Source organism: Anser anser (genome assembly GCF_964211835.1).
Source record: "Anser anser genome assembly, chromosome: 1".
In the NCBI taxonomy this organism is placed as follows: domain Eukaryota; kingdom Metazoa; phylum Chordata; class Aves; order Anseriformes; family Anatidae; genus Anser; species Anser anser.
The window spans coordinates 7,050,006-7,073,560 of record NC_139720.1 but is presented as its reverse complement, the minus strand read 5'-3'; the positions used below and the strand labels follow the sequence as shown (position 1 = coordinate 7,073,560).

Below are 23,555 nucleotides of genomic sequence, written 5' to 3'. Positions count from 1 at the left end.
CCCCTCTCCCCTCCAGCTTCCCAGGCTCTTTTCCCCCAGCCAGGAGCTGTGCACAGCCCCCTGCCCCCCCAGCACCTCTCACCTCCCTCCTGGCCCCCTGCCCTCCCTAGGAGACCCCCCCCCTTCACCTCCCCAAACCCCGGGTACCGCCAGCGCCCACTTTAGGGCCAGGGGGTGCCCTGCAGGAGGTTCCCCTCTCCGGGGGTGGCTTTTGGGGTCGCCCTTTTGGCATCTCTGCCTCCGTGCACGTCCGTCCTCGTCCACCTCGTCCCTCCGCATCCCTCCTCTTTGCCTCTGCATCCCTCCCCTTCGCATCCCTCCCTCTCCACCTCCCCCTCTGCACCTCTCTCATTTACATCCCTCCCCTTCGCATCCCTGCCCCTCCGCATCTCCGCCCGTTCCCATCCCTCCCCTCCGCATCTCCGCTCCTCTCACCTCGGCCCCTTCGCACCCTAGACCCTCTTCCCCCCTCTCCCCTTCGCATCTTTACCCCTTCGCTCCCCACCCCCCCTCCGCCTCTCCCCACCACTTTGGGTCTTTTTGGGTGCCACCGTCCCCACCTTCCTCTCCCCTCCCTGCTGCTTTCCCCCCTCCCCGGACCTTCTCCACCTTCCCCCCCCATTCCCTTAGGGTCCTTTTCGGGTGCCACCTTCCCCACTCCTCTTTCCCCCTTGCTTCCTTTCCCCCCCCCAGCCCTTCTCCACATTTCCCCCGTTCCCTTAGGGTCTTTTTCGGGTGCCACCTTTCCCACTCCTCTTCCCCCCCTCGCTTCCTTCTCACCCCCCCCAGCCTTTCTCCACCTTTCCCCCCCCAGCGTTTTTTTGGGTGCCACCTTTCCCACTTCTCCCCCCCCCTCCCATCTCCGTTTCCTTCCCCCCCAGCCCTTCTCCCCCCCCAAATTAGGATCCTTTTGGGTTCCACCTTTCCCCCCCCCCACCAAATAACACCCCCACACCCCCCCTTCCCCCACTTCTCCCCCCCACCTCCTCACCCCCCCTTTGCCCCCCGTATTCCCCCGTACCTCCCCCCTCCCCCAGCCGGCACGGCCCCCCCCCCAGCGATGCCACCCCCGCTGCCTCCGCTGCTGCTGCTGGGGCTGGCGCTGGGGCTGGGGGGGCGAGCTGGGGCCGGGGGGGGCTGCCAGCTGCCGGCCGAGTGGCGACCCCTGAGCGAGGGCTGCCGAGCCGAGCTGGCGGCGATCATCGTCTACGCCCGGGTGCTGGCTCTCCATCCCGATCCCTACGGGGCTTACAATTACCTGCCCTGGCAAAGGGACCCCCCCGCCCCAGCCGGTTCCCAGCACGGCCCGGGGGGGCTTTTTTATTCGGCCGAAATCGAGCTGCTGTGCGACCAGGCGTGGGGCAGCATGCTGGAGGTGCCCGCTGGCTCCCGGCTCAACCTCACCGGCCTCGGATACTTCTCCTGCCACTCGCACACCGTCCTGCAGGGCTACTCCTACTTCTTCTTCCTCCGGTGAGTGCCGGGGTTTGGGGGGTCGGGGGTGGGGGGTCCCGCTGCTGGAGGGGATGCTCCAGGACCAGGGAGGCGGGGGGGGGGGGGGTCGCAGCATCCCATCCTTCAACCCCAAAACCGACCCAGACGAGAAGAACTCAGCAACGCGCTCCCGATGCGGGCTGAGCCGCTGCCCTCGGGTTTGTATTTTTTTTTTAAATTTTTATTTATTTTATTATTTATTTATTTATTTATTTATTTATTTGGAGGGCAGGGCTGCTCTCCGGCGCTGGAGTGGGGCCAGCCGCCTGTTCTGCGAAGTTTGGCTCCGGGGGTTTGGGAGCGATCCCCAAATAACGCACCCGGAGGCTTTCTCCCGGCTCTCCCCAACCCCGACCCCGGGGCTGATCGAAAGAATAAGAAAAATAAACCGCGATGTGGGAACAAGGCTTCGCCGCGACCTTTCAATCCAGAAGCATTTGCGAAATATTACTCGGTGGCTTGTTTCGAAATCCTTGGTATATTCTTACACTGGGTGTGTAGCAAAACACATTCTGATGCTGTCCAGTGCTCGCTCGGAGGCAGCGTCTTTAAGCACGTTTCACGCAAGTTATTTATTGACTGCTTGAAGGAGTCCTTAAACCCGGGGATCAGGGGCAAGGCAATGCATGTTCAGTAGGAACCCAAGGCCAAAATACAGACGTGCCGTGTAGATTCGGGGGTTCGTTTTTATCACGAAGCAGCAGATATCAGTGCTAGGTCCGTCCTGCTGCTGTCTGGCCAAATATCCCAGGGTGGAAGTTGGCAGCTAAGAGCCACACGTTGGCTAAAAGTCTGTCCGTGCAACTTTTGGTGGCACTTGCTTCAGCCAGGGGGGTGACTTCTGCAGGAGAGAAACCAACATCCAGCCTCACAGCGGGCCGCCCGCGTGGTTTGTGTTTCAGCATGGATGAGAATTACATCCTCCTGCCGCACGGCGTGAACTTCCAGGAGGCGATTTTCCCGGACACGCAGGAGAACCGGAGGATGTTTGCCAGCCTTTTCCAGTTCTCCAACTGCTCGCAGGCGCAGCATGCCCTGAGCTTCTCCAGTGACTGGGAGATTCAAGAGGACAACCGGGTAAGGGATTTACTTGTTCTCCAGTTTTCTAAGTGGGCACAGGCATTTACGTATCATTTGTAAACGTATGTATATATACTTTCTTTGGCCAACCTGGATTTTGGGCAGCCTGGTCTGGTGAGAAGTGTCCCTGCCCATGGCAGAGGGTTGGGACTGGGTGATCTTTAAGGTCCCTTCCAACCCACGCCATTCTGTGACCCAGTGATTCCTATTCTGTTCCGTTGGCGGCATCACTGGCCAAATTACACACTGCTGGGGAGATGCTCTGTTTTCTGTGTTGGCTCTTAAATTTCCTGTGGACCTGAGCTAAGCTTGGAATCAGCCTGTCCATGAGCAGCAGGTTGGGAACCAGCCCTGTCTGTTCTCCTGTCCTGCTCTGACCAGGTTTTGCTTTTTGCAGACCCCATACCTTGACTTCAGGTGGAAACGTTTGGGAATAGAGCTTTGCTTTTTTGCTCCTGTGCTCATCTCAGGTAGTGAGAGCTGTGCCCTTGTCTGGACCATGGCAGATTTGGGGCATTATTCTTTCCCAGCTCCACACAGCAACATAAACATCTGCTAAACTAATTGCCCAAAGCTCCCTTCGTAGCTGCTGGGGTAACAAAAAAGACTCTTGAGGGCATTGAGCCATGCCAGCACCTGCCTCAGAGCAGGCTGAATGAAGTTCTTCTTTCTCCTCCCAGGGGAGACCACCACAAGTAATTCACCCTCCAGGCGATCCTCCCTTAAGTACATTTTTAGCATGGGAAGTCCACCGGTGCCCATTGCCAGTGGTTTCCGAGCTTTATGGGGCTGCAGTGTTTGTAATAAAGGCAGGCTTTTACTAAACACTTCCTTGGCAGTGGGGAGCAGCCTGCAGTTATGTGTGTGCCTGTTCTGGATGTGCATCCACGCTTCCGAAAGTGGAACTTGGAGACTTCTTTCTGTTAGTGCCAGACCTTGTTTTATGTAGCTGGGGGTTTCCACTGGTAGCTGAGAACCTTTTAAGCACCCCTTTAGGTCAGGGTGGACGGGGCATGCGTCATCGCTCGCGTCTCCTGTGGATCCCTGCAAGGCACAATCTTTACGTGCGGCAGCAGAAGCTCTGGTGGCTTGCTTGGGAGGGAGCTGAGCAGCAAACCCAGCCTTTCCCCCCACAAACTGCCCGACCACCCATGTGCAAAGTTCGAGCTGCTGTTTTGCCACCTGGCCAGCAGCACAACGGGCATGACCCCAGTCCGTGGGATGCCCCGCGAACACCAATTTTCCCATCACTGATATTTCGGGGAGAAAAGGGGGAATGGTGACGCTCGAGTACACATTTTGAGCTAAATATAGGGGAACCTATGGGTTGGTGCTTATTTATGCCAGCAGTACATTTCACCTGTTAACTGGAAGGGAAACCGCGAGGCAGGATCCTCCAGGGCAGGCTGGAGCAACCTAGAGAGCATGAACCAAAAGTGCCTTTCAGCTGCTGCGCTACATGACCCTGCGCAGCTGCGAGCAGATTAGGGGGGGAATTACAGCTGGGGCTGGGGGCTTTAAATACTTCGGCACACACCCGTCAAGGGAATAAATTCGGCCCTACTGACGGCTGCTTTGTCTCCCCGCTGCTTCCTTTAGCAATGAAAAGTAAACGCTTCCTCTGCACCAGTTAAAAATAGCTCAGGCTGACTGTGCTCCCATTCAGCCCAAGCATCTGTGCTCCCATTTTGGGAGATGGATAGGAATTGCGTTAGGAATTTGCTTCTCCTTCTTGCGAGTGCTCCCCGCTTCTTCCCAACGCGGGGTGCAGCTCTGGTTAGGGCTCTGCTCCTTGTTTTGCCATGTCACATCTTGTGGTGGCTTTCCTGCATCTGTTTGCTTCAGCTCTTTGCATCCCACCGTGGCGCAAACAATTTCCGCTTCCAAATGCACTCTGTGAACATGATTTGGAGAATTATGTATTGGAGTTTTTTGAAAAATGGGCTTTTAGGGGGCTTGGGGACGCCAAAGGGGTTCTGTGATGGTGTCAAGTGGTGGAGATCTTACACAGATGATGAAGCCCATGCTGTAGTGAGGTGGCAGGGATCTTGCTAGCTGTCTTTTGACATAAACGCCTGGTAAAAATCATTCGTGAATGTTTTGTGAAGACAGAGGGAAGAGAAGGAGATGCTGAGATCCTCAGACCAGAAGGTGAAGGTCTGGTTTAGGAGCTAGTAGCTAAGGTCCCGCCTTTGGGTCCTGGGACATCTTCAAAAGCACTCTGTCAAAAAGCAGCCTGGCCCTAGCAGGTTTGGAAGTGATGAAATCTTCTTCCAGCTGGATCCTGTACTCCAAAAGACTTTTTTTTTTTTCTTTTTTCCTGTGCTCCTTGCCTGCAGCCAGCCTCACTGGGGCTGTCCCACGGGGTGAAACCAGGGGAACACCGACAGCTCCTTCTCCTCGTCCCGGCTGCTGTGCCTGACACTTGGGGAAGACGATGGAAAAGAGAGCGAATAGATGTGTGGGAAACCCTCGGTGCACTGACACAGTAAAGAGATGCAGAGCACAGGAAAACCTTTTAATTTTCGGAAAGCCCCTGGGCACGTGGGAAAAGGAGGCCAGACCCCAGGCGCGTTTTGTTGGGGATAACACATTCCTCCTCCCGGGCTGCTACTGCTGCTGGAAGCTGATTCCAGCTGCGTTTTTAAGCCCCTTGCAATCTGGGCTGAGGGCCAGACGCTGCTTTCCACGGTTTTCCAATAACCCCACAGTCTCGTAAATTCACTCAGGTGCCTGTTCTGGCCACTCTGGAGAGCAACAGTAGCTCAAGCTGTCCTTTCTTTAGGCACTTGCGTGTTGGCTTCCAGGCTTGTAATTAACAGGGCCCCGTTCTGACTTTTCTCACAGCCTCTTAGCGATGTTTGCAGACCTCCTGCTTCGCTTAGGTTTGCTGCTAGGTTGCTGCCAAAGCCCTGAGTTCCCATCACAGCTCTGGGCTTGGGGCTGTAACAAGTCACTGCCACTTCTGTTTAAAGCTTAAGAGCTGATGTTGGTGGAGATAATGGCATAGGAACTCCCCTTCTTCCCCTTGGAGTTATGGTTTCGGTCAGTTCTTCCCACTCCCCCTCCCCTTTGAGAGCTGCAGTATTTGCCTATAAAAGGAATCTTGCAGTCACAGCAGTTTCCTTTAATAAGGTGCTTTTATTAAAGAAAGGACCAATTAAGGAGTAATAAAAACCCGATTAAAATTCTTAAGAGCTCCCTGTTTGTACCCAAACCTCACGTCGGTGCCCCGAGGGAGGACCTGCAGACGCATCAAAGAGTTTGCAAGGTTTGGCAGCCTCCTCACCGGCCATGCCAGGCTGCCCTGTGCTGGCCAAGGCACAACCTCCAGCTCCCTTTGGGCTCTAAAAGTGCCCCAGGGGCCTTTTTCCTTTACCCCCTGCTTCCCCTCTGGCATTGCTCGCAAAGCTTTGTCTGCCACCCAGTTTTCTCTGTAGGTCGGTGCAACCAGCAGCACTGGTGTTGCATTGCTGAAAGCTTTGGATGCTTTTAGGGAGCAGCCTTGCGACCTCCTGTTTTTTTTTTTTTTTTTGCAAAGTGGATTGGGACTGAAATCCTGGCCCCGTGTAAACTTCTACATTTCGGTGCAAACAAAGGTGGTGGCTCACATTTCTCCCGACTTGGCCTGCTGCGGGGTTGTACAGTCGCTTGAATGAGACCTTGCTGCTTTGTCTGCACAGGAGGGATTATACCACAGTGACTCGAGGTCTGGTTTATGGAGGTGTCAAACGCCCTTGTGCATGTGTCAAACTACTTGTTATTCAAAAGACTTTCAGCTCCTAGTTTTGTCAACAAGCTGATAGGGAGGCTCAGTCTGTTGGCCTCCATTTAAGCTTGTTGGGAGCTCGCTGGGCAAAGCTGCAGAGATGCTCGCAGCCTGAGGCCATGCAGTGCTTGCTTTGCAGGGCACCAGGTGAGCTGCGAGATGACCCCATGTGCATCACAACAAGGGAGTCAACAGCAGCATGTCAAACTGACCGTGAGCTACTGAGAGCGCTGGCACTGGTGATAAAGCCCACGGAAGCTAAGGAGCCCAATAACTTCCATTAAACTTGTCGAGGTTGCAGGGGAAGATTTTATCTTTCATCAAGTCTCCCTCCATGTGTTGCCTCTCCCCCTCTCAAGCATGAGATCCAAGGTCATGCTGCTACTTCAGTTGAATTACCCTGTTCTCACATTCTGGGAGACCTTCAGAGATTTATTAGATTTATTTGGGTAATAATAAAGCTTTTAGGAAAATAGTCAGTGTCAATAATAAGCAAGGTAATTAGCTTTTTAGCAGGCAGTCTACAAATATCTGCATAGCATCTTCGGGTCTTCCTCTCCGGTGGCATTTTGGCTGCTGTAGCAGGCACCCGATGACCTGATTACAACACCTGCAAGGCTTTGGAGCAGCTAAAAAGGGAACCAGATAAGAAAAGGGATATAATTGCATAATTGGCCTTCCCATTATTATGCAAAACGAAAATTAAATTAAATGGCATTCTTCCTCTGCGGAAGCAGAGGAAATAGTTTCAGAGCTATTTGTATTTTAGCAAAGACCATGTGCACGCACCGGGAGCCACTGGGTCGGATCACTCCCTGACCCCATCCCTGGGCAGCAGTGCATTTGCAGCCTGTTTCTTGCCCTGATGATCTCAGCTGGGCGGATGGTCATGGCTCACATTCAGACACACTTCATAAGACCATGAGAGCATGGAAAAACAGCAGCTTCTACAAATGCTCTTTGGGCTACCAGAGAAGGTTTTGCATAATATTTGCCATCAGGACCTTTTTTTATCCCTTTCCCCAGGTGACTGGCATGGGGCTGCTGCTACCCCCAGAGAGAGGAAAAGAAGAGGAAAAGCTGGGGAAGTCTCCATAATTTTTCTGACCTCTCTGGTTTTGAGTCTGAACAGTAATTAAATAGTATCATGGCTAGAAAGTGTGGCTGGGTACCTGCTGGAGAGATGCTCTCTGCCACAGTCGGGTGCAGGGACCAGGACTCTTCCTGCTGTGGCTGAGATGAACACAGGGAGTGCTAAAGGTGACCCCTCTACAGGAATCATGCAAAGCGTGGGCACTAGAAAAACTAGCTGATAACTAACAGTTTTCACCTTCAGTTACCCTGAAGCATCCAGGGTACTCAGTGACATAAAAAAATAGAAAAAAAAAGCAGCTTGCTTTTTTTTTTTTTTTTTTTCTCTTTTATAAGGTAAGAGCTTCTGCTCTTGCAGTTTCCTCTCTGCCCTGGGTGCTGGGAAAGGAATTGGAGAACTGGAAAGGGCAGGTCATGGGCAGACTCTTGGCATGCCCTTGAGCACGGTGTGCTGGCCACTGAAGCCTGGCTTGCTTGAGAGTTTTCTTTAACTCCCACTTACTGACCTTCTGTGTTTGCTTGTGGCATGAGCTGCACAAGGGATCCTCCCTTCCCTGGCCCTAAGGACTGGGAAATAGAAAATATTCTCACTTTAAAACACTCCAACGTGGCAAAGGCAGGGCAAAATGACCTCAAAGTCAATAAAAATAGGGTCCAACAAAAGGAGGTTTGAAATTCTTTTTTTTTTTTTTTTTTACATTGGGTTTCTTGCCCTGCCATTTGTTGGAAGAGTTGTTGCTCCATCAGCCTAATAGCACGATAGAAAGTGCACATTGCTTCTGGGTTATTTTATTAATGATTTACAGTGCCTTCGTTTTCTTCCCAGTAACCCGCCCTGAGTGTACCCCCTTCCTACAATCTGTGTTTGATTTGAATACTCATGAGCAGTATTAGATGAGATGGAGAGCTGCTGACAAGTGTATGGGATGAGGGGAGACCACGAGACAGCTGATATATTTGCGTAACATCCCTGAGAGCCTTTCAGCATGGAAATGGCATTGACTCATTTCCAAAACTTCCCACCCATCTTGTGGTAGTGGATTTTTAAGGGTGTGATTGGCAGCTCCCTATCAGTTTTCTGTCTTCTCACAACCACACAGGCTGAGAAAATAGAGAATAGAGATCATGGAGGAGTACAAAATAGTCTTATCCACGGGATGTTTCCATTGCATATGGTCTTGTATTTATAGCACCTAGAAAGTGTTCTGAATGTTTCCAAGGATGGAAAGAGGGAAATGTCTCCCTTATTAGGGTGCCTTATAGAGGCACCTTATTTCTTTATCAGGAGGCAGCTTGGCCTCTTGCTGTCATACAGCACAGGAGGGTTGACCTGTGGTAGTGTGTGAGAGCCTCAGTTATGATCGGTCTCAGTTTGGGGCTGAAAAGAGAGCTTTTCCCTAGCCCTGAACTCTTTCTGTGACTAAAAGGGAGCTGCTGAGGGGAGGCCCCCACTTTGCACCAACGTGGGTTCAGGACAAGGCGAGGAGAGTCCCACATCATTGTCCCAGCTCCTGGCAGAGGAGTATGGACCAACTTGCTCCTATCAGCAGGTGCAGGTTACTCCAGAGCACAGCTGTCTCTGACCTATGCACCTCAAAGTGTGTGATATCCAGACAAATACCCTGTTTCCAGTCTGCAGGGCAAGGAGACACCTGGGCAGCCATGGGGATGTGCGCGCATGTGCCTCCGAAGGCAATCCTTCCAGGAACTGGTGATGAGCGGACACCCACATGGCTCCAGGCTGCTTTTAATTATCCAGAGCCACGCTTTCAAGAAATTCTGTCTGCCAAACGCACGAAATCGCTCTGGATTTCATGGCACGAGGCTATGTGCTGCTGTACGCGAGCAGGCCTCGGGCCCTGAGCGCAGTACGACATTTCAGCTCTCGGCCTGGTCCTTCTCCTTCAGGGTGGGAGACTGCTGGTGGCCGTGGAGGTGGCTGTAGGTGGTGGGGCTGAGCTCTGCACATCAAGGGACACAAACACAAGGTCTGAGGGACCCCGGAGTCCTTCCTGCCTTCTGCAGCCAAGGTTGTGGGGAGCCTTGCCCCTGCAGTGCTGTACCCCTGGGGCTCCCAGCCCAGAGGTGGTTGAAGGCCCTATGGTGGTGCCATTGAGCACAAATCCTGCCACAGTGTTTGCTCGGCTGGACAAGGACATTATTTTTTATTTTTTTTTTATTTTGAGCCCCAGACCAAGTGGTCTCTTAGCCAAAGAGTTTCCCGTGGTGTAAGAAGGATGCAGCAACCTGGATGAGGCCAGCTCCATCGCGCGTGGCATAAGCAGGATGTCACTGCCGTGGTCTCAGGGCAGCTAGGAGAGGCAGGAATTTGTAGAGCTGGTCACGTTCCTTCTGTGCTAGCAAAAGATTTGGGAGAGGCCGGGCTGAGAGATACCTCCTGCTGGGGAGGGCAGTGGGAAGTTTGAAGCTACCCCATAAGCACCCACATGTAATGGTGGGGAAGAAGCAGTTTGCTCAGGAGGCCTTCAGCACTGCTTGGCATTTGCAGACGAGGCAGAAACCTCGTGCGAAGGTACCATTTGCTTTACTGTAGCCACACCTTGCTGAATGTGCTATTAAAATTTGCATAATGAAACAAATTGCTGCAAATGCTTTGCTCACCTAGAAGAAGAGAGGAGAGGACAGGAGGGGAGGGGAAAAAAGGGGAGGGGAGATATTAGCGGAAGCACCATTATTTTTGTATGAACCCCAGCTGTGTTTGGAGCCACTTTTACAATGACATAAGAAGCAATCCCCACGCAAATTGCTGCCCTGTCTGGAGGGGATCCTTTTTACTTCCCACCTCCCATGCAACAGCAGCACTGTAGTGAGACATGGAAATCTCCCTCCGTACCCTCTGGAGATGACATTGGCATGACACAAGCAGCGACAAGAAGACATGAGGAGACCAAGGCTGACCTTGGTCCCTTGTCTCCTTCACCATGTGTGAACATTTCAGTGATTCCTCTGCTTTTCAGTCCTCCTACTCACAGCCTCTCCAGTGTGGGAAGGGGAAGGTCTGTGCCCTGCTACAGATGGACCGGGAAGGCTGAAAGCACCTGGTGGGTGAGGAGAGGCAGCTGGTGGGGCCTTGAGCAGTTACTGGAGCTGGGACCTGAAGAGATGTGGGGCAACACGTATTTGAAAGCACTTGTGTCCACATCCAAATCACCTTCCTCAACACAGGTTTCTGCAGGCAAGGTGCTCCCTGGGATATCCCTGACTGCCAAGGAGGAGGGTTAAGGCCTGTGTTCCTGTAGGGTGGGTGTTTTATCCTATGAACCCAAAGAAAACAGAATCTGTGGCCCAGAGAAGCAGATGATTTTTTTTTTCTTTCTTATTTGTTTTTGTCTTTTTTGAGCCAGTTGTACTTATTATTCATACTTGTCCCATGATTTTTCAACCGTACACAGTGACAGTACCAAGTTAGCCTGAGAATAGAGTCAGCCCAATTATGGGAGCCACCAAGACCTTCTGTAAATCTGTGAGTCTGTAGACATGTTAAGTGTTCTTGCGTGTGCAAATCCATGTTTTGTGTAGTTCAGCAGTCAGGAAGGATGATTTATGGGGTCCAGGGCCAGCAGTCCTGGGCCAGGGTCTGTCTGTGGTCCATACACTGGTCCGGCTGTGGTCAGGGCCAGACTTTGGTTTAGCTGCTGGCCACAGTCAAACTTGAATGCAGGCAGAAGTCTTTTCTTTCTACTTCTGTCTCTCCTGATGCACCTGTGAGATGGAGAAAATGTTTACTAAAATCAACAACCGCGAAAATCCAGCTGGCAGCTGGCAGACGGGACACCTGTAATACTGCCTGTAACCGGATCAGCCATTGTGCCTTGAAGGGAGATGAAGTCTTTCAAATGGGGACATATTTTCTCCCAGCTCATGCATTTTGATGTTTATTTTCGTGAAGGGCAAGCCAAGTTGGCTTCGAGGCAACGGTAGCTCGAGTCCCTAATGGAAGATGCAGACGGAGCTTTCTAAAGCCCATCCTGCCTCGACCAGCCAAGAGCCTTTCCAAATTCCCCAGGAGAAGCATCCTTGCCCCGTGGCACTCGTGCAGGAGCAGCCACGTGGTTGCAGGTTTGGCTTTGCTGCCAGCCTGGAAGCACACAGCTAATGCGAAGTGACAAAACAGAAAATCTGTTTTGGGGGGGGACTGGGAGGGTTTTGGTGTGGCTGATTGCAGCTTATTGCTGCCCAAATCACTGCAGGTGCCTCTGGCAGCTGGCGCAGGGGCTGCCTCCTTTCACTGCCCCAATTAAAGTGGTTTTTTTTGGAAGGATACTATTACAACTTCAGTCCAGTTATCTGTAAAATGAATGCCAGTAGGAAAAAAAACACACAGGAGGAGAAGCAAGTTTCCATGACATTGTGTAATGTGAAAGGGAAATAATACAGCTAGAAAGCCAGGTCTGAATTTCTGCCCAAGAAACTTAAAAGCAAGGAGGCAAAAAAATATATTTCCTGAGATCTGAAAGCCTTTAATGGACTTGTTCTGCAGTATTTCTGTGTTTCCTGCAGAAATCAATGGGGAACCAGCAGAAATTCTAGCTACTGCAAGAGGAAATGTCATTTCAGTGTTTCGAGATGAGAAAAGATGTGAGACAAAAACGTAAGCTAGTATGTAGATACTTTCATCCTCAGAGCAACTTATCTCTATTCGCTGTGCGAGTGTGGAGGGAGAACTATTCCTGTTCTGTGGATTGTAAAAATAAGGCAGGTAAAATTGGTTGTGTATCCTAGTCCAGTGGAGTCAATTCTCTTTGACCCAGGATTTATCCTCAGTAAAATCAGAAACTGAAGTCTGAATACTTTTCTATCTTTTAACTTATTTGTCTAGTTCTTACTCAAACCAAAGCATGTGGCTGGAATGAAACCTGACTTACTTCTTCAGGTGGATGGTGACACATCCTTTTCGTTGCCTCAAAATGCAATGAGTTTGTCAACTCCATTCATCTTCAATGTAAATCTTTTTCGGAGCACGTTCACTTGTTTGGCTTGCTTTCGGTCTTTCCAGAGCCTTTACACAGGGTCTGAACACAATTATGTTCTCCTGGATGTTTTTGATTACATTTTTTTTTACTGTGGAAAAAATTCAGCTAGTTGCACAACTGGATGGTAGTTGGGGAGAGAAAGGAAGAAAAGTCAGAGTGGAGGAACAGCTTGTACTGATGCTGGCCGAGGATGCGAATAGAAATTCAAATGATAGAAGTCCCCATTTCCATTGCATGAGGAAAACATCCTGTTTCGGTCTCTGAAGCATGAACATAACAGCCACATCCACTGAAAATCTGTTTTGCTGTGCAGCAGGAAAGCTCTTTTCCACCTAAAAGCATCATTTTGGGGTGTGGAGGTGGAGGCATAATAAGGAGGGGACTTAGTGATAGCACCTGTGGATGCCAGCCCATGCTCTGAGGTCTCAGAAGGGTGGATGAGAGGTGCTGAGAATTTATTCCTGGTCTACAAAAGATGTCTTAATGTGGGAATCTCCGTGTACATGGTTTATCTGCGGGAAGGAAGCAGGCAGCTTATTTTTGTTGTGCATTTACCTCTGTTGGAGAGGTAGCTCTAAGCAGAGACAAAAAAATGAACAGGTGTAAATAAGAGAAAATATTAAAAAATAAATAAAAAGGAAATGGGGACATAATCCACTGAAGTCTATAACCAACTGATATGGTGAAATCTCCATCATTTACAAGGTTTGGTTCAAGCTGGGAGTGGGGCTGTTGCTTGGAAGAAGACTATCCTTTTGGTGCCTGCCTCTGCAGGAAGATCCATTGCATGGCTCTGGGGGGGACTATATAAGGTTTCAGTGTGCTCTGTCCCTGTCCACTTCTCATTCCCACTGGTGTTACAGCAGTGTCTTGTCCCCTTGGAAGAACATTTAGATTTCCCTGAGCAGCCCCAGGAGGTAGCATCATCCACAGCCCCTCCATCTGCAGATTCTCAAAGACAGCCCGGAGGTAAATTTTTTTAGCAATCACTTGCAAATTCCCTGAGCCCTGCAGGCAGCTACAGTGATGCTGGACATGACAGCAGATGTTCAGAAAAGTCTGTGGATTGGAAACAGTTTGAAGAATACCCATGGAAGGGTTGTTGCTGCCATCAGTGATTGTGGTTCTGCCTTTTACGTGGTTTAGGCTCAGGCACTGGCTGGCAGCACGTTTTGTCTGAGTTCAGGGAACACTTCATGATTTGTCCCTTAAAATCTTAATTGAGCCTGTGTTTTCTTAAGTCTCAGTTTCAAAGGACAGGGAACGAATGTGATTTTTGGTTCTTTTCCCAAAAGAATGCAGAACTTAGATTAAACGTATCCAGGAAATAGTAATTTATGCTCAAATCTTTCCTGCTGCCATAAAAATGGCTCAAAAGCACATCTAGTGACAAAACCCTCTTATATTTGACCCATGTCTAGAAGCAGCTAAAATACTGCTGTGAAATGTCCTGGTGCTTCCAAGTTAGTGCCACTCAGGAGCTGCTGGAGTGCATCCCGCTTCTCATGGATGGTTGCTGCTTTACAGACGTTAAAGATGTGCTGTGGCTCCTTCCATTACAGCAGCAGCACCTGGGGCTAAACACACATCAGGGCTAAAAACAAAATCCCAAACCAGAGGCATCCCTGAGGGATTTGTCTCCTTGTTCTGTGTCCGGACTTCAGGATCAGCCTCGGGTTAGGTTTCTGCTCATTGGTCAGAAACATCTGAAAGGGGAGAAGCCTCCCCCTGGTCACTGCTAACGAAGTGGTGTTCATCGGTGTTCATCGTGCTCTGATAATTACATTTGCTGTGGTATTTACAGCATTTCCTATGTTTTCAAATGCAGAGATCTCAAGCTTGCCCAGGGCTAATTGTGTACTCTGACCTGCTCCTAAACCCAAGTGTAATTTTAAATATTAACATACCATTCGTGGTGTCCAGGTTTGGTCCGAACCCCATGCTGGGGATGCGGATATGGCAGCATCGATCTTAGCTCTCAGTATTCATCAGGGACAGTATCTTGTCCCTTCGCCTACAGATCCCGGGAATTTTCAATTTTCTTTCCTTTTTTTTTTTCCATCCTGGAAAGAGGCAGGCAGTCCTCGAAGGCAGCAGCACAAGCACCCAGAGTGGGGAAGGGAAGGAGACAAGCTCCCTAGCTAGCTAAAAGAGGATTCAGAGCAATTTGGAACCCCAAGAACAGAACAAAGGTCATTGCAAGCTTGTCCTGTGCTTTCTTGGAGAGGTTCATCTCTGCCTACCCTAGTAGGTCACCAGCACCAAGCAGATGTTCAGATGTGGTATTCTGCTATTTAACATCTTAGAAACATGGTTCCAATTAGCGTAACATGCCTTTTTCTTAAGTAAGGGAAACCACTAAAAGAACAAAAGCCTTTTTTTTTCTTTTTTTCTTTTTTTCTCCACCCTCAAGCCCGGAAGGTTGAGATGAGGCCAGCTGGATGTCTCTGGCATTTCCACCCCTGGGTGGGGATCAGTGGCAAGGCTGAGACACTCACCTTTATGGGAGCAATTATATGGCATGAAGCAGGTGCCTGTGGTCACTTGAGGTGCCCTAGGAGATCTCAGGGAGCAAGCACTAGACCAGGAACAGCAGGAAAGCTTCTGCTCACCTGAACATCACCTTCTGCACTGGCAGCTTGGAGACCACATGGACATTTCGGGTAGAACTAGGTGTCACAAGGTGGGCAGCTGAATCCCGCTACTGAGCAGTGCAAACAGAAGAGTACAGGAAGAAATAGAGGTGTCTGCTTTAGGACAAGCTGAGCAGTCGTTTGTGGTCCTCTGATGGTATCTTTGGCTCACTAAGTTGTCCAAGAAGGAGCTAGACACCTTGTTTGGGCTCTAGATCTCCACTACTGTGAAAACTCTGATCTTCTCTGTAAACAGCTACCTGTTGATATCTAAACTAGAGTGTCTTAGTTTCTGAGCTGAAACCTCTCCTGTGATTTATTAAGCCTTTTAAATAAAAACCGATATTAAAGTGACAATTAATTAATGTGGCATTTTGTGTCAAGAAAGACACATCAGGGACTCGTATGAGTCCTAAGTGAAAAGGCTCCACCGAAAACCATTACAGGAAGTGCTTGGTGGCTCCCTCCTAGAGATAAAAGCTATTTCTGATGATGAGCTCCAGATCTGCAGTGCCAGAACCACCAGACCCTCCTGTGTAGTTGGATAGCCTCTGTCATATCTGAGTGTGGTGAGAAGGTAGAGGTTTGAGTGCTTCCAAAGACAAGGTCTTGAATACTTATCAAGGTCGAATGATTTCTGCAGGACAAGGGGACTGGTCCAAACATCAGGACTGGTCCTTCCCCTGCCCCAAGTTGTGCTTGCAGTCTCAGCTGCACTTGGTGTTCCTGTCTTCTTGTCTAGAGCAATGCAGTGATTTGGAAATCCATGCCCAGCATAATATGTGAGTTGGAAGGGACTGATGTGGTCCTGCAGCGTTTATGCCACACAACACCCTACCCATGATTATGGCTCTATCTCACCATGTGCTTTTCCAGCATAAAATGGTCCCGGGCTTAGTTTCAGTGTGTTCTGGTAAAGACCAGAGCTTGCAGCAAGCACCGCAGCCTGCCCAGAGTCCTCCTGTGTGTGATGCTGCGTGGAGCAGGTGGCTTGAATTTGCCTAGAGCTTATGATGCATTTTGGAGCCTTTATCTTCTAGCTTATAAAGCCTTTTGGATAAGAATTGCTGAATGCTTGTAAGACGTTGAGTTTTATTTTGTGGATTTAAATCCAATTTTCTAAATTGCTTTAAAGCAATTCCGTGGGTTTTGAAATTCCAAAACCCCTGCCCCTGCTTTTTTTAAATGCCTGCGGTCAAGTGCAGACTGATTTAGGAAATGGTGCAAAACGTGTAAATAGCTTTATTTACAAAAAGAAAAAAAATCAAAATGGTGTTAGGAGAAGAAAAAAAAAAAGGATGCATATATTAGCAATACTTTACCAAAAAGAAACAGTATATTTGACCACAGAAAGCCTTAGACTCCAAAGCTTGCAGTAACACTCAGAATAAGCTTTCTAATCCAGGTAACGCTGTTGGAACCATCATGTAAGACGACCTTTTACTTGGGGCTCTTTGAATTACTTCAACAGAGATTTTAGGGCTCTTTCTATTTGATCTCCAAGCATATATTGTAGAAGGGGCTTTGATCATACATTTGGCATGTATTTTATGTTTCCCTTTGCCCTCAACTGGGCATCTTTCTTGAGTGTTTTTCGGGAGGGGTTTTTCTCCTTGCTAACAATAATGGGATCGGGAGGAGACCAGCCTTGTCCACCGAAGGTCAGCTTTTATCAGTACCCCTCCCTGGCACACTATCGGCCCTCAGAAATTCCCAGGAGTTCAGGTAAATATTTAACCGCCATTAGCATGGGCAGATTGGCACGGCTAGGCGAGGCATCTTCCCCCAGGGGATGTCAGGGAAACTCAATGAATAGTTTAAAGGCTGAGATAATCAGGGCTGGGAAATCGATGGAGCTTCATCAACTGAAAAGCTGGCACCCCACCCCTGGTACTGGAGTTTTTGCCTCTCTTTTGTTGCGAATGAAATCATCTGCTTGTGTAGCTATACTCTCATTTGACATGGGAATGGTGATATACTTCACTGATTTTTTTTTAAAAAATATTGCCAGTTGTGGCCTTAAGAAAAAAAAAAAGTACTAATAAAAGTAGGGCAGTTGGGAGCTGTAGATGAACCAAAGAGGGTTTGGTAACAATTTCGTCATGTCCACTTCTCCTTCATATGATTCATTGCTGAGGGACCCAACTGGGACCAACTGAGGTGAGCTTCAGTGCTGAACCATCCCTTGCCACCTGCTTGGCTGTGAAAGAGCTGAAATTAACCAATTGTGACAGTTTACTTTTTTTCCATATGCAATGAAAGACTGTCCGTCTTCACCTGCCCCGTTGAAGAAACCCAACAGACATCTAAAGCAGGTGTTTAGAGAAGAGAATATGAAGGGGGTAATGATGTATTCCTCCTGATGATCTCCCATCCTCCCGTGTTATCAGTTCAAGGACTCCCTGGTATGAAGTAGTTTCTATATATTTAGTTCTTTCTATATATTTAGTTCTTTCTATATATTTAGTTCTTTCTATATATTTAGTGACTTTGAGTGGATTTATCTTTCAAGAAACTGTTCAGTCTCCTCTTGAAAATCACCCCTGTCTGCTTTGAACCTACTTCCTACTGTATCATCTGACACAGCCAGTTCTGCTGCTGGAAAGTGCTGTCAGTCTCTATTTACTTTCCATGGCACTCATGATTGTGTAGCTCTCTATCCTGTATCCTCTTGTAGCACAGGATCCAAGGTTGCAGACTGTTCTTGACGGCTGAGCCTCAAAGGATGTTGTTTCTGTCCTATCCTGGATGGGAATCAGCTACCACAAATGCTCTGAGATGCAAGGCCACGAGGAATGAGGGAGTGAAGCCCCTTTCCTGCCTGTCTGGGACCTCCCACTGCTATTGCCACAGGGAAATTTCAAAGTTTTGCCTAGACTGCTGAAAGTGCCAACAGGGAAAGCAAATATTTGTGTGTAAGACTTAACCCCAAAAAAGATTAAGTGCAGATGGATGTCAGTGGTGCCAGCAACCTGCGAGAGAAAGTGAAAACTGAGAAGGATGTAAAAACAGAATATGGTGTGGAAAGAAGGAAAGGAAATAAAAAAAAAAAAAAGAATAAAATGCAAAACAGATTAGAAGCAAATCAGGAAGAAGGAAAATTTGAACAGGGCTTTTTTGCTTTTGCAAAGGGTAGCACCGAGACCAGCAAGAGAAGTAATGCAGCAGACACCCGAGCTGTGTTCATCAGTGTTTGCAGCTTGGGAGGCTCCAAGGGTGAGCACAAAGTGAGTAGGGGGAAGGAATATCAGCACCAGGGATGCAGCTTGGTGGGACACTGCATGGACATTAGATAGCTCTGGTAATTGGGAAGAGTCCTGGAGGTGATGAATACCTTACACGGCCTTCAGTTCTCACCTCTTCAGCTCTGGAAGCCAACTGTTAGCCAGGGAAACGGTGAGCTGGGGGAAGAGGTCTGATTTTGTGAAGCTTGGCCCACTTTCAGTGGGAGGAGAGACATGCAGTTTGGAAAGCATCCGCCTTGGGAAAATCGTAAGAGGTAGGGCTGTCTAGACTAGTCATGAAGGCGCGAACAAATAACCAGGCAAGGAGAAGAAAAAAAAAGCACGGTTCCTCGCCTAGATGTAAATTAAGATGTCAGGGGAAAAAATAAATCAAAGCATCAAAGGATGCAGAGAGAAGACAATCTTAACTGACTCTACTCTAGTGCTGCGAACCCTGTTAACAAGCCGGGGAAATCAGACATGCCCGTTGTTGGACTTGCATGCCACTGCTGGAAGTGGGTGGGAAGGTTCGTGATAGGAATGTTACAATTAATTATTATAAATCTCTTCTTAACGACCATGCGGGCAGTGTGCAGGTGTGTGCGAGGACCTTGGCAGCGTGACAAAAATGTAATTATTGGTTATGGAGCCAGCAGTGATAGAGAAGCAAGTGTTCTTTGGTGCTTCGTGGATCAGCAAGGTGTTAATTAGCGATTGCTGGAGGCTACCACATTTCCCTGGAGAGGAAAGCGGCACCTCCTTAAACACCTGGATGGAGTGTGGGTGGGAGAGCGGGACTTACCTGGGAGACTGCAATTACAGAGAGGATTTCCTGACTTGGAAATCAAACCAGGAGTTGTGTTACTTTAGATCTTTTTTTAAAATTATTTTTTAATCTGTAACTGGAAATTGGTTAGCTACACATCTGTATGTAACCCAACTTGAAAGCATTTTTTAGACCCAGGTAGATCATTAATCTTTCCTTTGGTTTGCCAGGGGTCATGACAGATTCCCCATCAGTGAGAAGAGCATTGGATCTTTTTTCTAGGAAAGATATGCACTTGCTTAAGTTGTTCAGTGAGCTCAAGGGATGTCTTTGGACAATTTTGTACAGGAAATCAGATCAGAAGATCAGTTTTATAAACTAATCTGTTTTAAACAGGACTGGTTTTTGTTTCTCTCATTGGGCCATACTGGACCTGAGCTTTCAGCATGTTATTTCCCAGTTATTTTCTAGTCTGGCTAACAAAAATGTGATTTTCAGGGCCATGCATCACATGATAGAGTATGCAATATAATATAAGCCCATCCTGCCTCCCTGTTGGCCACAGGAAACCTTGTACAGCCATGATCTCTCACAAGAAAATCCAACCACAGAAATCACGAAGCAGCCCTGAAAGCAAGGTCAGAAGTTGTCCAAGGCACCATTTTACCACGCTCGACTGTAGCTGAAGAGCCAGGGTGAGAAAAAGCATTGCTGTATGGAGGCTGTCTTCTGAAATCACTTCAGAACAGGAGCCTTTTAAAGTTCCCCACCAAATGCAATCAAACACTCTGTAGAGCAGCTTTAAAAACAGGGCAGAACCAAAGGCCAATACATCTCCATCACAGCCGTGACAGCCAAGTAGTGCTTGTCAAGCCTGGGTTCCTTTAAAAACGCACGCTGAGCCTTTCCGTGCTATTAGTGCTGTTTGTTAAGTAGTAAGGAAGTGGGAAAGCATCCAGAAAACTGCTTCAGCTCAGCTGATGCTGTGAAGTTAAAAAGAGGAGCAGGAAGAAGCCTGAGGTCTGACCCACCATGGGCTGGGGACGCGGCGGTGCATCGTGCTCTGAGGTGTCCAGCAGCTGTTGAAAGGGATGTTGGAAGGACATCTGCGCACAGCTGTTACAGGGTTTTGTTTTTAGGCTTCTGATGGAAATTGGGAGAGCGATTTTTGAGGTAGCCTTTGGGAAGCTTTTGACTCTGCTGACTACAAGGAGCAAAAGTGCCCCTTAGCACCACATTGCACTGAGAAACACGGAAAATCCGTAACAGTGTGCTGATTGTAATCTGTCAGAGCAGAGAAGAGGTTTTCTTCCATCTGTGTCCTTTTCCCCTGGACTTGTGCAGGCCTCGCAGATGCTGTGTGTGCATTATTTGTGTGCTGCAGTGCCTATCGTGGTTTAATGCGTAACATACACGCAGGAAAAAGACTGAGGAGTGCCCAGCTGCGGGTCCTACAGACATGCTTTGTCATGGCCATTACTGTAACTTCATTGTTCCTTATCTTGGATTTTTAAAGTCCAGGCAAACTGCATTTGCATTCAGTGTGTCACCATCCACGATTTAAAACTCAGCTCAGAACTGCTGATTTTTCATTTAGTTACGACTGTGCATAACCCCTTCTTGCAATTTAACATCGAGGTGAGATGATACTGGAAGATACCTATCTTTTACTTTATTAAGGAACCTTTCCCTTTTCCTCTTCCCCTATGCGTGGCTTTGTGTAGACCTTGTGCGCTATGACTCATGCATATAAAAGTAAAATAATAAATGAGTTTGAAACATGAAGCCACTTTCAGATTTTTATTTTTATTTTTTCACAAAAGTGGCTTTGTTAGCTTAGAATATCGGTCTACTTTGATGAGACAAAGCAGTAATGGTGAAGCATTGCTGTACAAGCTCTTTCACCACTGTCTGGAGTAGATGTGGTTTTGGGTTTGGCCAAACAAAGGGGCAAAGGGCTCTCTGCAAACCCAAGGGTGAACCAGAACATGAGTAATTGAATCAACTCGTGTTCATGTTGGATTGCCCCTATAAATTTCTTGTTTCTTGATTATTGTTACAGACACATCAGTTTTATTCTAACTGCCTGAAAAGGCCTTTGAATATCCAAGCTTTGAAATGCCTGGGAAACATTCCTTCAGCGATCAAAGGCTTACGCAGGGACATGGCCTGCATTTTCGATGGTCTTCACTCAATTTCAGAATTAGTGACCTAAGACATGAGCTTTCACCTAGCAGGCAATGATACAATTGACTTCAAAAGGCACATGGAAGCTGACGTGGCTGCTGGACTAACAGCAATTTATTTAGATGCTATTGCATTACTTTTGGTCTCCTTTCTGTCACCTGGTCCAAATTTCTACCTGGTCACGTTGGCAAGCCTTGGACTCATTACCCTGAGCCTATAGCAGAGCATCACCTCTGATCTGCCACTTTCCATGACTTCACACGAAGCAGAAGGTTGGGGCAACCTCAATTTCTTGGCATTTCTTGAGCAGATCAGCATCTGTGGCTTTTATTGAATGCAGCTCAGCTCTAGCCTGGTGGTATACCTAAAGATCATGGCTTAGCTGTGTGTAAGGGACTCGCTTCAGAAATGGAGCATCAAAAAAAATTTAAGCAGGCTTTTAGGCATGGACAGTCGTTAGCAGCGATGGGAGGGAGCATGGGAATCCTCGTATCTACTCAATTCTCACTGCTAGTCTTCAGCCTTCCATCACACGTAACTCTGAAACCAATACCCTTGTCTCTTTGCCTGTATTTCATGTGTGGTATTTGGGGGAGAGCTCGTTAAAGCCAAGCTCAAATATAGCCAGAGCTTAGTTACAAGTGCAAATGTATCGTGAATGTCTGTGTTGCATTAGGATCTTTCCAGAAGGCATTAAAACACAGCCAAGGTGGCTTCACGGGCTTTGCTTTCTCCCAGCACTTGGTTCAACTGTTCTTAAAAAATGTGAGAGGTTGGGAGAGCATGAATGTCAGCACCACAAGGATTTGCAGGGTGTGGAGTGGAGGGAAATTACGGTGGGCTATTTTGGAGCCCAGACAGCCATCCACTTCACTCAAGCTCTCAAGTGAAACTTCATGGAGAGAAACATAGCAAGCTGCTGTAGTAGTAGGCTCGCTGGGGAGCTGCCAGCTGCTATTTCTGTGTTACAATCGGATTACACAATCCCAGAGCTGCGTGGGTCGGAGCGGTTGCACATTCATCACCACCTCCTGTCTGCAGCCCAGCTCAGAGACTTTGAGAGGCTGGACCCGGCCCATCGGGAAGGACAGGAGGCAAGCGAGCAACTGGCTGCATTGCAGGCTGTGCAATGACTGCGAGGGCTACTGTTTTCTGAAGTTTTCCCAAGCCACGCAGATACAAGAAACACCTGGGGGAACAGCAGCCATCCTAGATTTGTCAAGAAGAAGTCACGTTTAATCAAAACAATCTCAGCTTCGGCATGCAGATGCTTTCCTATTGCTTCAGCTTGCTAACGTGGATGTAGCCACCAGCCCTAGCCTTTTCTCAGAGTCTCAATCAAGATGTGGTTACTCATCTCTGCTGCTTCTTTGCTCTTCCTTCTGAGCCAGTCCATGGGTGACTGGTCACCCATGGTTCTGGTCACTTCAGTGTCCCAACATCGTCTGGTCATGGCAAATGTGACGGAAGGGAAGGAGGAGTACAATAGTGCCAAGGCTCAGTGAGGGATTTCTGTGTCCTCTTGCTGGAAGACACGATCAAAACACCTTCCAGTTGACCACAGTTGAGCTGTATAGTCCCAGCAGATCAGGAGCATCTTTATGATATTTGCTCTTGTTTCCAACAGTCCTGATGCTTCAAACAAAGCCCAGCTTCATTTTATCCACCTTCAAGTGCAAGCTACCTGTGCTACCTCTGCCTTGTTCTCAGTTTGCATCCAAATTATTTAAAATGTGCAGATTTGTCAATGTGTTCACCAGTTTTTAGTAACCTGGGGTTGAGCTGCTGCTTTCTGATGACCAGCTCTGCCTAGGCTGACACGTTTCTAACCTTTCCTTCTGTGCAGGGGTAGGTCTCTTCATTTCCATTCAAAGCCTCCATGGCAAAAACTCTTCTTTTATTTCAGCACATATCGGGAATTACTTCATAAAAGCCACTGAGGAGGAGAGTTGGAATTATCTTCAGATTTTATAACTTGGCTAAAAATGTCTGGCTGCAAGCTAAAACTTGACATATAAATCTCAGCCAGGAAATAATTTACTTTCTCTCCTTCCTTCCACCAAAACAGCAAACAACTCCTCCCCCTCCCAAATACTTCCAAATTTCTCAATGGAAAAAGGTTATTTTAGGAAGGGATTAAATAAAGAAATGTTAGTAAGTAGCAGGACCTCTGGGGTGGGGAGTGGATAGAAGGAAAAACTCTTGAAATGATGCTATTATTTTGTGTATGCTTCTGCACTTGAAATGGCTCACAGATCTACTAAGGGAGCAGTGTAGATCCCCGGTTTGATTGTCTCTCAGTAACAGTGGTTGCAA

The 23,555-nt window shown here is 48.3% G+C and overlaps 1 protein-coding gene across 1 annotated transcript in view; it reads left to right on the top strand.

The window, feature by feature from the left end:
* Nucleotides 1-998: 998 nt before the first annotated feature.
* CCDC3 (coiled-coil domain containing 3) overlaps nucleotides 999-23,555 on the top strand; it is a 51,630-nt gene continuing 29,073 nt past the window's right edge. The window contains exons 1-2 of the mRNA XM_083819636.1: nucleotides 999-1,473; nucleotides 2,397-2,571. Of these exons, the coding sequence (XP_083675762.1) occupies nucleotides 1,061-1,473; nucleotides 2,397-2,571 (588 nt within the window). The 5' untranslated portion in view covers nucleotides 999-1,060. The remainder of the gene's footprint in view (nucleotides 1,474-2,396; nucleotides 2,572-23,555) is intronic.